Raw genomic sequence first — 16,629 nt, 5'->3', positions numbered from 1 at the left:
AGTAGTATGTGCTTCCCACTAAATTAATACCCTTCGACTACTATGTCAGGCTAATTCCTAGCACAGAGAAACAGTTATCATTTTACTGTGGTCTGTAATGTTTGTGTGAAAAACATCTTGTAGTTATTATTGAAGTATTATAGGTCTTACCTACAGAGTAGATTGGGACTATATTTTGTTTATTTTATAAATAATCTGTATATGTGTATATAGGGTTTCTAACTGTGGCTGCTACCATATAAGTTCTTTATTTTGTATACAAATTGAACAGAATCTGTATAATACACATATGCATACAACAAACATGCTTATATTGAATAGGAGTAAGAACAGCGTTATCTTTATTGTATTAAAAACTGTTTCGTTTTCACGTTACCAAATCCACCTTTAAATAACATTACAGTGTCTGTCTGACTAGCAAGATTTAAATTGGATTTATTTCCATCCCCCTCTATGCTGAGAACGTCTATAGCAAAAGGAGAGAAACTGCGATTTAATCACTCGTTATCTGCAATCTGTGTAATCTGCTGATTGAGAGGTGTTAGGTGGAGTACTGTAAATCTCCACTCATTGCTTTCCTCAGTCTGCCAGCTTTACCATCCCCCAGCTACATTGCAGAGCTTGTTTTGGTCACGTGAGGGGGGCTGCTCCAACCAATGAGAAGAGAGCCCAGCACCCTCCTTACGCTGAGCCAGGGGGACAGTAGGGGGAAAGTTTACTTGCAGGAGTTGTGGTTTAGTGCTGCTTCTGCTCGAAACTTTTGTCTCTTTTTACTTTTTTTTTAGAATTTGGATGCTGCGTTTTTCTACTCGGATCAGAGGCATGCAAGTCACTGGGCTTGGAATAAGGAGGGTTTATTGTTAGATTTGGAGTTCTCTCCTTTTTTTCTACTAATCTGATTGTTGGAATAAAGGATTCCTGGGTTACAGCGATGTGGATTTGTGTCTGGTCGGATTTTATGGTTGCTTTCCGGCGAGGAATGCTGTTCCTTCTGCTTGCAGTGTCCCTACTAGGGACTGGAGGTTCGGTCCTTGGAGTGGGTCGGGATCGCGGATCTTGTCCATCTCCGTGCCGGTGTCTGGGGGATCTGTTAGACTGCAGCCGCAAGAAGCTGACCCGAGTCCCGGACAATCTCCCAGGATGGGTAGTACAGCTGTAAGTATGCGCTAAGGGTAGCAGGCAAGGATCTGCTTCATTAACCAGATTCTTACTGGCGAAATTTCGTTTATTATTTCATTTCTAGCACATATCTATCTATGTACAAATCCACATTCAGTTATAGGTTTCGATTATTTTTTAACAGTTATGTATTTTTATAATAATTTGGTACCAGATGTTAATTCACACATCTGCAGATTAGGTCTCCCCCTATAAAACACTTAAAGGGACACTGAACCCACATTTTTTTTTTTCGTCATTCAGATAGAACATGAAATTTTAAGCAACTTTCTCCTATTATCACATTTTTCTTTATTCTCTTGGTATCTTTATTTGAAATGCAAGAATGTAAGTTTAGATGCCGGCCTATTTTTGGTGAACAACCTGGGTTGTCCTTGATGATTTTGGTAAATTCATCCACCAATAAAAAAAGTGCTCTCCAGAGTTCTGAACAAAAAAAAAAAAGCTTTGATGCCTTCTTTTTCAAATAAAGATAGCAAGAGAACGAAGAAAATTGATAATAGGAGTAAATTAGAAAGTTGCTTAAAATATTAAGACCATTTTTAAAGCACATTTTATATGTGGCTATTCAAAACGTGTTTTTAGAATATTTTTGGTAACAGGGCAAATACTACACAATGTTCTTTTTATAGGTTTTATATAAAATGTGTATTATGCGTTTTAGTCATTTGGGAACCATCAGGATGTTTGAATTCGCAGCCTTGAATTGCAACCCAAAATATTCATTGTTTGGGATTTGTATACTGGAAAAGGATGTACTCTACTTTAATTATGGTAATACACTGATCTTTTGTTTTACCCACTCATGGCTCAATGATTACTTTTATTTACCAATTCTCACCAACACACTCATTCAACACAGCATTTGATTGTCCCCTCACAAAAGAACTGTAAATTATGTGTCAGTTTTATCTTGATTTGATTGCCCAGCAAAGCCATGTTAAAGAAAAAAAAGTTCTGAATGCATTCCATTCAGAAACCAATGTTAACCCTTCGACTCAATACACCATAGCACTGTTTGGTAGTCAAGGTTTTAATATCAATTTAGGAGAAATAGCATTTTGTATTGCCTTCTACAGTAAGAGGCCTACACTTAAAATACATGTGATACATAACATCTAGGTTTGGAATTTTGTTTTATTTTCAATGTTGTGAATTAATATATATTTAACCAGTGTTTTTTTTTAAACCAAAATAATTGTGTATAATGTATTTAGTTAGAAGAAGTTTTCTACATAAAATTTTTGTTTGTAGACATGATAAGGGTTTTGACTTCAAATTTATGTTTACAAGTCTTGTACAGTTAACATTTTCCTATAATCATACTTACTTTGTACATACTGCTGATGAGTTATGTTTAAATCACTTGCCATGACTCATGTATTTGGTGTGTTGACCAGATGTTTCCCTCCCAAACGCTTTTCATATCTTGGCTATACAGTACTCTTCTATATGATGCAGACTCATGTCCAGGAACGCTACATTAATATTGCAAATGTTTCAGAACTTTGTAGAAGTAAAGAGCCAATATACTTTGTTTTCATAAGTGTAATTAATTTGTAAAGTGCCATCTACAGAGCCATCCAAAACAATTACCCGGGTATATATTTTGAATATATATTTTATCCAAACACGTAGTAGTAGCATACTAATGGGGCATGTTCAAATTTGTTAGATAATTTAATTTTCATATTCCTGATAACTGAGTTGCGCACATAGGTAACATCCCACTTTGGAGCCGCAAGCATTCCAGCTTCCAAACAGAACATGTACATTGAGTGAGGTTTTGTGTGAATACTTATTGGCTCATCAACAGCTTCATACTTTTTGTGCTTCATTGCTTGTGGCTCATGGACATGAATTTTCTATGTGTTTACAGAGATATTAAACAGTGCTCCTATAGTAAAAACAAATGTTACCTCAAACTAACTTACTGAGCATGAGCGAAACAGACTTGCTGTCTTTCCGGCATTATCTGAATAGAAAGCCAGATAAAGTTACTCTAGAAGATTTGATATCAAGCTAGATTAACGTTCCTGTAGAGACCATAGCCTCCTTGTAGGGCTGTGACAGGAAGTAATGGATACTGCACAAATTAAGTTAAAATTAAGAAATAAAAGGTAAAATCCTTTTAAAATGTTGAAAAATAAATATCACAATGATTTCAATTAGATATAACTCGCTGATTAGTGCATTTTTATTACAGCAGTGAACAGACTCTGTTTAACGTCCCTTTAACGTCTGTAAGGGGTTAAAGACATAAGCCTAGTTTCCATTGAGGTGGTAAAGTTTGGAAACTGGTGGTAACAAAAAAATATCTCCAAGACTTTAATGGAGATAGATGTTTATTTTATCACCAGTTTCCAAAATATACCACATCAATGGAAACTAGGCCATAGTTGGCAAATGGTTAGTAATATGAAAATCAACAAACAAATAAAAGCATATCAATATCATTATTGTATCAGAATGTCCCTTAAATTGAAATATAACTCTTCATATACATAACCTAGTCTTCTACATCCCATTATGAAAAAAAATAGGGTAACATTTACTTTACTAAAACAAATATGAAGGAATATAATTAGGTGTTTATCTGCTTACAATACTGGAATCTACAATTTGGAAATTAAGATTTTAATAATTTACACAGTTCTGTAGTTTGTGACTACATATTATAGTTTTTTTTTCTGCCATACATGTTTTATATATTTTGTTAGGTGTAGTTGGTAACAACTGTTGCAGCAGCAAAATAAGGCCTGGTTATTTCTTTCCATTTTAATATTAAACTCTTGTGTGTAGTATACTTTTACTTGCTTTGTAAACTTCTGTGAAACTTTTTCTAAGTTCTGGAGAGGATTGCTTATACTTTGGTGTCATTTTGTTTCTGTAGACTCAGTATGTTTAATAATCCTGAAGGTGCTTGAATTTGACACCCAGGATTTTTATGACAATTTTTATAGCTGGTGTTTCATATAACAAACTTAATTGAGGGCTCACGGCTTAGAAGCCAGAATTATTTTTATTAGTGTCTTTTCAACATATTCTGTTATCTAAAAATAAACATTTGATAAATAAAATAAAAATAAATTGCTAAACATTTTTAAGACCCTTCCAACTCAATTTTTTTTTTAATTGTTCAGCTGTTACACATGTTTAAAATAAAAGTTAGATTTAAATCTATTGTGCATACTTGTTTACTTTTTATTCCTGAAGGTGGCATAGCCAAACTTTGGTTAAACACATGTTGTTAACAATAATATTATAATCATACTGTGTATGCCACATTTTATATTGTATACTTAATTCAATAACATGTATGCAATTTGTTAGTCTTTTATCATATGTTTTACCAGATCATTTTAAGTTTTCTGTTACATTTACCCAGTATAGATAAGAGTTTTAAAGTTAAACTAAGCAGGGAGGCTTTCAATTAGATGTGGCTAATTCTGTTCAATTACCTCATCTGGAGGTCATGCTGTTTTATTCATGAGAGTGAATAGTTGTATTGACAACATATGGAATTGAGCATTTGAGTGGCTTTGTGAGGTGCGCAACTTCCTTTGGTAACGCAATAGGGAGAGCAAATAAGCTTTGTGAACTGCTTTTTTTTGTAGTCTATACTTTTTCTTTAATAAAAACTTATAAATTCCAGTAAATAATTTTTAAGACAAAGGTCAGCAACATTTCTTAATTCTTTATATATATTTTTTTTAATTTATGGGGTCAAAGTTTATGATTATAACTAGATCATTTTGGACAATTTTATTATTTTGTAATTTTCTGTCCACACATTGCATTATGAATTTATGATTTAATTTCTACACATAATTTATACAAAAAATACTGAGGTCAGTGACATTTTCAGATTTTTTATTTTTATTATTTTACTTTTTAAATTGAGGTCAAGGTATTTTTTTACTTGTCTATATGCATTCTTATGAATTTATAATTTATTTCAAGAAGAAAGGTGACAATAAATCAAATATTATTGTGTTTTTTTTTTTTTGTTTTTTACTAGATTTTTTTTTCTGGAATTTCCAAATTACTTTTTTGCTAGAACAAAGGGGTACACAATAGCATTTGTTGTTTATATAGCTGTTTATGTGTCGCGTAAATAAAATTTTTGCAAGTCAGATTCATTTCTGTTGTTCTTTTTACAAGTTAACATTCCTAAAATTCAGCTAAGCAAGTTGCATCTGTGTAAATAAACTCTGAAGCTAAGACAGAACCCTACTGTGTTTGCCCAATTAACAGCTGTGACATTTGGCCCTGGAGTCGCAGGCCTACATCTCTATAGGTGTGAGGAACACATGTGGTCGGCTCTTTGAATAAACATGCTTAATTTCATGCTGAAAAAAGTCATAAAAAAGAGTTTGCTAACTACAAATATTTAACTCTAAACTTTAAAGCTCTAGCGTTAGTTATAACTAGTTTTAATTTTTGTTTGCTCTAAACAAACTGCTGAAAATACGGCTTAAAGTTTCAATAAATGTTGGTGTTATTTGAAAAGCACGGTCATATATTTTTAAATAACAGAGGAAAAAAAAAGTCTTCAGGATTCTTTCATAACACCTGCATATTTCTGGTTGTTTTTTTGGCACAGGATCTAGTTCTGCAACACAGTAACACAGTAAACTGACTAACTGGTACATGCAGTTCATAATACAGACCTATTTTTATGGCACATGAAAAGAACACATTGATTAAATTGTTTCAGCTACTGAACAAGAAATATGTTTTATACAGGGGTCGACAAATTTGTTTAAAATTTAGGAGCCAGTAAGAATATTTAGGCGCCAGTCATACTTTTAGGAGCCAGGCAGGGGTATTTGTATATAGAAATATGGACAATAACCCAAAAAGTTAGGAGCCAGGGGTAAAATTCTAGGAGCCAATGGCTACCTGGCTCCTGGGTTTGTTGAGCCCAGTTTTATAATATAATACTGTATGGAAAACACATTCTAACTTTAACCAAATCCTAAATGGACATAAAAGTGCAAAAATAAAGTAATTTGTGTTAAGGCATTTTATTGTTACACCATTATTAAGTCAGCTCTGGAGCAGCAATGCTGTACTGGCTGAACATATCTTGTGAGCCAAAGTCAAGAGGCATATGTATATAGCCACCAATCAGCAGCTCCCAAGCCTAACTAGGAACCAACAAATAATACAAAAATAATTAAATAAATTTGATGACAGAAGTTAATTGTAATGTCTCCTAAACTTACATGGTCTATCTCAAATGTGAACATTTTTAATTTTGAATTTTATGTCCCTTTACAGGGACAGTGTACACTGTACTGTAGAATTGTTTGTTATACCAGTTGCAGAGTATAACATGTTTGATAATTGATTCTTTAGGTTTATATTTGTACATGAAATGACTGGCGTTCCTTGAAAGCACAACTTATTAAAATTTGATGCGCTTGCAGTGAAATCAGATATGCTTATTTTATTACTTTCTATAAACACACATGCTTCTTTATATTATCTTTGTCTGTAAAACAAAGTCCAATACTTAGAGAGAACAGTTGAAAAATGTTAAAATTTTATTGCTTATCTCTCCTACATCCCATTGGGAGCGTAATTTCTTCTACTGGCTATGTTTACACAGCCTTTTTATAGCAATACTTAAAGGGACATAAAACTTAATTTTTTTCTTTCATGATATAGAAAGAACATGCAATTTTAAACAACTTTCTAATTTTAAACAACTTTCTAATTTACTTCTATTATCTAATTTGCTTAATTCTCTTGATATTCTTTGCTGGATAGGCTTAGTGGCTGCACATTGATGCCTCATGATTGGTTCACGCATGTGCATCACTATTTTTACTACAAAGGATATCTAAAGAATGACGCAAATTAGATAATGGAAGTAAATTGGAATGTTGCTTAAAATTGTTTTCTCTACCTGGATCATGAAAGAAACATTTTGGGTTTAGTGTCCCTTTTAAGTATAGAAACTTTCAGTATAGGTAGAGATACCACAGACAAAACCAGCTATTTCAGGTGTTGAAATAAAGGCAAATGAGCTATTTTTAAATAATTTAATACACTCCAGCAGGTAAAATGGATCATTGGGAACAAATTAAAGGGGAGGACAATTCTGTGGAATGACCATTTTACTCTAGTTAAAGTGTTGCAAAGGATTTACTTCCCTATCGTCACTGTGAAGTGTTTTTTTTTTTTTTTCCCCATTATTCATTGGACCTGTCTACGTGCCTCTATACAATAAACATTTTTATTTGCTAATTATATGTGTATGACAAAGTAATTTTGCCAAAATCATATATTAAGTTTAATGTACTAACCTAAATTATATGGCTATAAAGGAAACACTTATCTTTCACCTGAGAGGGAATTGTGTATTAAGTTGTCAGCATGCAGTATTAATTTCTAGTAGGTTTTGTTATACATTTTGGGCTACATTACGAGTGAAGCACAAACGTTTGTAAGGGGTTTATCGCAAGTGTTTGCGCTTGTCAGGCTTATTACTCATATTACGAGTTGAAAGTAAACGTGATCACTTGAGCGCAAATATATATATATATATATATATATATATATATATATATATATATATATATATATATATATATATTTATTTGTGTGTATGTATATGTGACTATATGTATATATATATATATATATGTGTGTGTGTATATATGTATATGTGTGTGTGTATATATATATATATATATATATGTGTGTGTGTTTATAGATTTATATTGTGTCAAAAAAGACATCAAATGTATGTTAAAATTATGTATTTATGAAAAAAATAATATATTCTTCTATGTTAAGAATATTGGAATTATTTTCATGTTGGGTTAGCGCACATGAGTGTTTTTTCTACATTGATTTCTATGGGGGAATGTGTGAACGGGCATGCGATATTCTAAGTTCTGCTTTTTGCGCTCGTTGGGTTAGCACACGAGTGAAAACAGTTTACTTTCAGCTCATAATACAAGCGCAAAAAGCTTACTTCTAGCGCATGTAAAGCTCCCCTTGTAATCTGGCAAACAAATGTTTTAATTGCTAAATTTTCCCTAACCGTTAGACTTTAGACTGTGGGAGTGTAAAACGTTATACATTCACTGTAGTAACTGTTTTTTTGGTGGTGGTATATGACATTACTTTTTTACTTTTGATAATTAGAATTTTTATTTTTTTACTCAATTGTTGAACCACCACAGCTATTTACTATTTAACATCTATTTTGCTAGAAAACTTTGTTGATCCTTTGGCTTCTGGAGAATGACATGTTTTGTCTAAACAGATGTCAAATTACAATATCAGGTGATGTGATCTGCAGAAGAGGCATCAGTGTGTCACAATATGGATAATTTGTTACGCATAGTGGACCCGATTCTCTAAAGCTCTCTGCTCTGCCAAGTTTATCTCATCAGTACCGCAAGGTTCTTCATATTTTTATAAGGGAAATTTGTAGATTGAGTGTTTCTCGATTAGAGGGGTTCTGGATTTAAAGGAGAAATATTGACATTGCAATGTAACGCTCCAAATAAAAAGTTGCTAGTGATTTCTCTCCACATTGATGAATTTTTGATAATTTTAGGCCTTGTGAAAAGATGTTTAAAGCCAGTGCAGGATGGAGGGAGGTTCACCAATTATTAAAGTGTTCCAGTCAATTTGTAAACCGTAAAATCCCCATATATGTATCAGATAGTTATTTCTACTATGTCAACTCTGTTTGTTACATAGATAAGAGAAATGTATCAAGATTACAAGCAAACAAGTTCTCAAGTAGACAACCTGTCCACCTGTAATTACCATTTGCGTTGCAGCATCTCATGGTGAAATTTAACATTGCACAAGAGCTCCCCCCTGCTCTTGCACAACCATCTGCTAGAGTGCCAATATTGAGAGGATTGTTACAAAATAACAACATTGTTTATAAATCTTTATAAATATTACTTGTGAGTAGGGTATGATTTGAGAACAGTCAAACACACATGTTGGTATATTAAAGTAGATTATACAAATATTGATGAAAACAATTCAGTCTGTTAACTCAGTCAGTAAACGATTAGTATCCCACAGCTGGTGTTTCTGTGATAGCTCAACAGGTAGTGAGACTGCAGATTTGATTGGTTCTTGAGCATTTTAAATAAGAATCCATAAGATTAGCACCTTATGCCTGAGGAAACGGCATCTGTACACTGAGAAACGCGTTGTATTTGTGCTTCTGTACAAGTCACTTTTTTTCATTTTGTATTACTTTTATATATTGTTGCAGCTTGATACATGTCAATTTCTAGTCAAGGTTATTGCTCTTTCTATTGTTTTAAGAGATGCAACAACCCTTATATTGATATAATTGAATATTCTAATTATTTAACACAGATAAATTGATTCACAGTTTGCAGGCCTGTCTCTGGCAACCAAAAAGTTAAATATCCATATATGACTAATGTACATCTTTTAAAATATCCAATTGATCTTTATTTCTATATGGTTGTTTAAGTTAAAATGTCAAGTTGTAAAAAATTGCATATCTTTAGTGTTAGAAATGCCTAGTTCTTTTTGATGCATAATGGAAGTTTTTACGCTTGTGGCTGTCTTGATAGATTCCAGATGGATAGGGGCTTGTAGCTGTGAGTGAAAGTGTTTGGCTCCACTGTGGTGATCAAGCACAGCAGTATTTGAAACTGCATTTTTTTTTTTTTTTTTTTTGTACGTTTTAAGAGGTCTGACTTTCTGTGCATGCCATAATTCCACAGAACAAATCTGTTTGTGTGTTTGGTAGGTTGAAGCAGGTTTTAGTCTCATGGGAGTAACCTTTCTTTCTGAAATCTCCTATATTGCAGTTTTCAAACATAGACATATTTTGCTGTGAAAATATTCTTCCTAAAATAACAAAATAGTAACTTAATAAAGGTGTTGCGTTAACTAATTAGACTAGCGGTGCAAGTTTCTAAGACAACTATTTCTAATTTCTGGTATTTGCAAACTCTGTCTGCTGTCGTGTATTCCAAAGAACATATGTTAAACATTACAAAGTAATTTTGCATGAAAAATGTGTTTTCAAAATGACATCTTTCTGGTTAAGCTGAAGCACAGATCTGTTTTAGAACGTTAGCTTGGTAAGTCCAACGCATTCCAAGCAATGCGCAAGGTATCGTTTTAGTTGCTTCCTTGTGTATTATATAAAGTTAGCAGTGTATGTAGCCAAGCACAGGTTAAAGGTCAAGAAATTCCAAGCCAATTATCTCTATATCCAGTGTCATCTGGATTTCATTATTATAATAAAAATAATGTTATATTGTATACTGCGGAATAGGTTGGAAGTGGAGTATAGAAAGCTAAGGCTTCCAGTAACTATGGATGCCTAGTCAATGATGTAATCTGACCTCTTCCTTTTTTTTTTTCTTCTTTTTGCTTGTCTTTTTCGGTAACTGTAAGAAAGGCTACACATATGAGAACTGGGAATCCTTTGAAACATTTATTTTTGTAAATAAAAGAACATTGAATTGTAATTCTTAAAAGGTTTTGTTATTAATAATATTTTTTCCTGGCAATTAATATTTAGAGGTTTGAGTGGATTCTGTAGGATTTTAAACTCTAACCCTAAACATTCTACACAGTGACTGTTTGATCCATAAAGGAACTTATTTAAAGGGATAGGAAAGTCAAAATTAAATTTGCATGATACAGATAGAGCATTTCATTTTAAGATACTTTTAAATTTACTTCTATTTTGAAATGTGATTCCTTCTCTTGGTATTACTTGTTGAAAAAGAATATGCACGTATCCTACACTACTGGGAGCCAGCTGATGATTGGTGCCTGCATACATTTGTCTCCTGGGATTGGCTAACTAGATGTGTTCAGCTAGCTGACTGTAGTGCAATGCTGTTCTTTCAGCAAACGATAACAAGATAATGAAGCAACTTTGATTATAGAAGTACACTGGAAAGTTGTTTAAAATTGTATTTTCTATCCAATCATGAAATAAAATTTAGGTGTTGCCTGTAACTTTAGCCCCTAGACGCCGTTAGGGCGTTCCATGCTGTCCCAAAAGCACTGGGCTTAAATGCCTTTTGGGGCGGCTGGAACATACTACCTTTTTTGGTGTGCTGCTTCCCCTGGTTTTAAGCAATGGAAAAGCCAACTGGGGGGGGGGGGGCATGCCTAGCATTGTAGGCAGTCCCCCAAAATCTGATTCGTGCATAGAAAATCACGTGATCACATTGACGATTGTGTGATTTCCTTTCACAAGCAAATGTTTACATTGAAATTAAGTTCTGATGTTTAACACTTGTCCCCGACATGAAGGGGTTAAATATTTCCCTAATTGGCAAACAAGATAGGATGAGCAATACTAAACAATCTGTGCTAATGAATTACAAGTAAACACAAAGGGCTAGATTTATCAATAAAAGGGCAGACAGGAGCATATATATTCACCCCTGTCCATCCCAACTCTCCTCTGGTAGGCAGCAATCTGCTGCCCAAATTTAACATTGCACACAAGCGATATTTTGCACTTGCTTGCAACCCCGCCCTCTATCTGCACACCTCCAATCACATGCGGGCAGGAGCTGTCAATCTCCCCGGTCAGACGAGACCGGGGGAGATTAAAGTTTTCCACCTAAGAGGTGGAGAAGAGAGTAGGAAGCAGCAGTCTGATGACCACTGCTTGATAAATCGAGCCCAAAAGGAGAGCTGCACTTTACAATTGTCATTTAGTTTAATCCACTTTAATTCAATAGGGAGAAAGAAGCAAACAACTGCAATATTTTGGGACATCGTGCATGGTTAAGGGTCATGTCCCGAAATGTTGCTGGTTTTTTTGCTTCTTGTCCCTATGGAATAAAAGTGTATTAAGCTGAATGAGAATTGGAAGGAGCTCCTCTCCTTTTTTGTGTACATATTTAGGTTGGCCAGTGCAGTGGCCACAGAGTTGCACATCCCATCCTATGCCAGACAGTTTTTTTTATATATTGTGTAATTCATGAATTACAAAACAATGCAAAGTTTGCTAAAGAAATATATATATACTAGTCCTAAAGCCCGTTCACACGGGCCGTGTTGTGTTTTCTCTCTCTCTCTCTCTCTCTCTCTCTCTCTCTCTCTCTCTCTCTCTCTCTCTCTCTCTCTCTCTCTCTCTCTCTCTCTCTCTCTCTCTCTCTCTCTCTCTCTCTCTCTCTCTCTCTCTCTCTTTCTCTCTTTCTCTCTTTCTCTCTTTCTCTCTTTCTCTCTTTCTCTCTTTCTCTCTTTCTCTCTTTCTCTCTTTCTCTCTTTCTCTCTTTTTCTCTTTTTCTCTTTTTCTCTTTCTCTCTCTCCTTGCCTGTCCTCGCGCTGCTTTGTTTCACTGATCAGCTGTGCTGCCGGGTCCTCGCTGTGCTGCCGGGTGTGTGCTTATCTTTTGCAAATCAGTGTTTAAATGTACAGTCTACTTGAAATTGTTTAAAAAGATAGATAATCCCTTTATTACCCATTCCCCAGTTTTGCATAACCAACACTGTTATATACATTGTAATCACAGAAGTAAAATGTGTATCTATGCCAATGCAGGCTGCCCCTTTATCTCAGTTCTTTTGATAGACTTGCATTTTAGCCAATCAATGGAGACTCATAAATCCACGACACGGGAGTGAGCACAATGTTATCTATATGGCACACATAAACTAGCACTGTCTAGCAGAGAAAACTGTCAAAATACACTGAGATAAGAGGCGGCCTTCATGGACTTACCTATATTTAGCTTTCAACAAGGAATGCCAAGAGAACAAAGCAAATCTGATGATAAAAGTAAATTGGATAGTTGTTTAAAGTTGCATGTCCTATTTGAAGTTCTATTTGAATCATGAAAGTGTAGTTTTGACTAGACTGTCCCTTTAATTGGGAATTGCTACTATGTATAAGTTAAAAGTACAGTAAATACTGAAATTGTAAGAAGCAAATATGACAATTGGACTTACTCCATTGCAGGAAAGTAAGATTCAACAGTATTTTAAAACTATAGACCTTTCATGTAGAGTAATTTTTAAGACCCCAAGTCTCTTAGAGAGCTGCAATAAATACACAGCAATGCTTACTGATGCAAAGCCTTCAGTGCTCTCTTGACCTGCAGATAATATCTCAATAAATCTTAAGTACTTAGCATAGTGTGACTTTGTTAGTGGAATTCTGTTGTTCTGGAATAATCAAATAAACATTCTGTCGTTTCTTAAAACTATTGCTATTTTACATCTAGGTCATTTATTTAAAAAAAAAAAAAAAAAAATATATATATATATATATATATATATATATATACTGTATATTTATAATGCTTTTGTAGTATTTGTGCAATAGTTACTTATAACCACATTTTTATTATCATGGTTTTATTAACTCCTTGTGCTGTAATCCGCTCAGGCAGCCAACAGGTTAAATTCAATTTTTGTTTTCCAATACCTATTTATATTGTAACATCTCCATGTTCCTGTGAAGATTTTGAATATGACATATATTACACCAGCATTGACAGCCAAATGGGGGAGACATTCAACAAGTGTCTGTAGTAAATGTAGATTTCCAGCAGCCGATATATATCACTATTTCTGGAAATGTCCTAAAATCCAAAAATTCTGGTGTAAAATAAATTTCTGGTTTGAAAAATTGTGCAACTGCACATTCAAATTACAAGATATTCATATATTTTTCCTTATAAGTAACTCTACCCAAACAGGTGTTAACAAATGTTTGAATATTGTAATTATATCAGGAAGGAACTTAATTCTGAAACAGTGGATTTCTAAGAAGCACAGATGGCTGAATTTAAAAATATCTTGTTAAATCAAATGACTCTAGAGCAATATGATACTACTGATAATCTGGAAAGGAAAAGTAAACGCTTCTTCTTGAGATGGTTACCCCTTATTTCATAATTTCCAGAGGAAACCCAACTGCAGATAATGCACCCATTTCATGGCTCTAATTTTTTGGAAGAAGCTATGCTAAGAGGCGAATTGCCCAGTCGGTATAGATAGAAGGTCTCTGATTCTCTTTTTGTGCCAGGGGAGCCAGTTCTGGAGAGTATGCTTCTTTTTTTTCTTTTTCTTTTTTTTTTTTTCTGCATACTCGGTTCTGGATGAATCCTTATTGAGAGGTAACCTGTGAAGGTGTATGGATAGGTGGTGAGGGGGAGGGACTGGGGTAGAAGAGGAGGGAGTCTGGGGGGGCTTCCCCTGCCTGTTTTGTTTTGTTTGTTTTGTTTTGTTCTGTCTATTTTATGAGTTTGTTGTGTTTTAGGTTAAGTGTTAACAATATTAAAAACTCCAATATTGTGGTACTGTTTTGTGCTTATTAACCACCTGAAGACTTTTATCACTATAACTTCAAATGTACGATATTTGAATTTTTGTTTTTTTTTGTATTATTGTTGTTTGTGCTTATTATTACACCCTGCGAGGTGGTTTGAGAATACAATTTTTATTTATTTTGTACCTTTTATTGGCTATAAATAAAGGATAAAAAAAAAAAAACATCTCCATGTTCCTAACAGAATACCATTTATAAATTTGTAGGTATATTTTTAATAAATCCATGACCCTATATACTTTTATTTTTGTATTTGTGCACAGTAAATAAAAATGAGACATATACGTTGGGGAAATGGAGCTTTTGTCGTATTGCTAAACTGACTGCAAATGATTTTACTATAATCCAAAATAAAAATAATAGATGGCCATATGCCCAGGGTGGTTTTGACTAAATTAATGGTTTTCTTAAAAAATAGGCAGGTTGAATTGTACAACTCGGCTAGTGGAAAGTTTAATTGAGAGACAATGGAAAGCACAGTGTTGTTCTATGTAGGTATAGATAAAGTGGTTCTTTGTTCCAAGACTGCTTTGATGACATTTGATGAGTCCAAATAAAAGAACAAATAGATCAGCCACCTGGGTCAAGCAGGAATATCCTAAAGGGGCTTTATAGTTCATTAGAGAAACAATACCCTAGTGATAATAAACATTTTTGAAGTACCATTGCTGGTGATTATGTAATAAATATTCTGATTGGATTAGCTGCAGGTATTCACATATAGGCATGGGTACAAGTGACATGCCAAAGAACCTAAGTGCACTCTTGTGCATCTGACCAATCACACGTACCAGTGGTAAGGGAAGTAGATAGAATTCTTTGCTGAATCATATTTTTAGATTAGTATATTGCAAAGATGCTTAAAAAGACATTATAGTTTCTGTAATGGAATACCATACTCTGTTACCTTTATTTTGCTTTATGTGTCTATGACTGGGCCTCTTATGAGCTCATTTATATTCCTGATGATATGTCTACATAGCTTTCATAGCTTCCCCTATTATTCTTTGCGGGGTCTGTTATGTCAGCTGTCAGACTGTTAGCTTTATAGCCATTTGACTGTTGATTCATTAAGAATGTGAAGCACATTTCAACCTAGAATTGTGCATATATGCCCATTCGCCATGCATGAGCATAAAGTTATTGCTATGTTTGTACAGCAATGGTTAATTGCCGCAACAATTTAAAATTAATAGCTTTATTGCATGTGAAGAGGACTCCTGAGAACGTATGTTTCCATTATAGCGAGAACAGACAGCCACAGCATTTGAACACATTTGTAATGGTGTTTTTTAAAATGTATTAACACCTTGACTGTCAGAAAAGGGCGCAACTTTTTTTCTCATAATGATCTGTTGAAACACTCTCAGGCAGGCAAAGAGTTAAAAGTTTAAAGCAGTTTTATTTGCAACTTTAAGTGTAAAATGTCTCCTTTATTAGTAGATGTTAAAACACAGGATCTCAATATATGTGTTTCATTTTAGGGACTTGAGCCATAACAGACTATCTTCAATCAAAGCAAGTTCCATGAATCATCTGCATAATCTTCGAGAACTGTAAGTTTCTTTTTGGCTCATCAATCATATCCCTAAACTTATTTTTATGCTTGACAAATGTGCATGTCTATAATCTTTTTGTGGCAATGGCAAAAATGCTTATCAGACTATTTAGTTTTTTTAATCATGAGTCTTTGCTAATTGTAAGGTTTATAATAGAGTATTTTCTTTTAAATGTTTTTATTAACAGGAGGTTAAATAATAATGAACTGCAAACCATACCAGATCTGGGCCCACTTTCTGCAAATATAACACTCTTCTCATTGTAAGTATGAAGAATATACAAATGTTTAAGATTTACTTTGCTTTATTTTAAAATGTATAGCTAGTGTGCACACACATAAGATGCACATCATTTGCTGGTGATTTCTGTACTCTCTGATCCCCGCTTTAGCAATGCTGTGGTTTACAATACATTCCTGAAACAAACAGCAGTCTCACCTCCTCCATTCTTCCACTGTGAACATTTGGATAAGGGTATATTTTGTGGTTGGTCTTCCCATAAAAGTTCTCACAGGCAAGGAGGCTGAGCATATGCTATCATCATGTCAGACTTTTT

The 16,629-nt window shown here is 34.0% G+C and overlaps 1 protein-coding gene across 1 annotated transcript in view; it reads left to right on the top strand.

Annotated features, from left to right (window-relative positions):
- The first annotated feature begins 707 nt into the window (after window positions 1-707).
- The window catches only part of LRIG3 (leucine rich repeats and immunoglobulin like domains 3), a 34,663-nt gene continuing 18,741 nt past the window's right edge, over window positions 708-16,629 (top strand). The window contains exons 1-3 of the mRNA XM_053716747.1: window positions 708-1,155; window positions 15,999-16,070; window positions 16,261-16,335. Coding sequence (XP_053572722.1) covers window positions 932-1,155; window positions 15,999-16,070; window positions 16,261-16,335 — 371 coding nt within the window. The 5' untranslated portion in view covers window positions 708-931. The remainder of the gene's footprint in view (window positions 1,156-15,998; window positions 16,071-16,260; window positions 16,336-16,629) is intronic.

This window comes from Bombina bombina, chromosome 6, assembly GCF_027579735.1.
Source record: "Bombina bombina isolate aBomBom1 chromosome 6, aBomBom1.pri, whole genome shotgun sequence".
Classification (NCBI taxonomy): Eukaryota; Metazoa; Chordata; class Amphibia; order Anura; family Bombinatoridae; genus Bombina; species Bombina bombina.
This window is presented reverse-complemented; position numbering and strand designations above follow the sequence as displayed.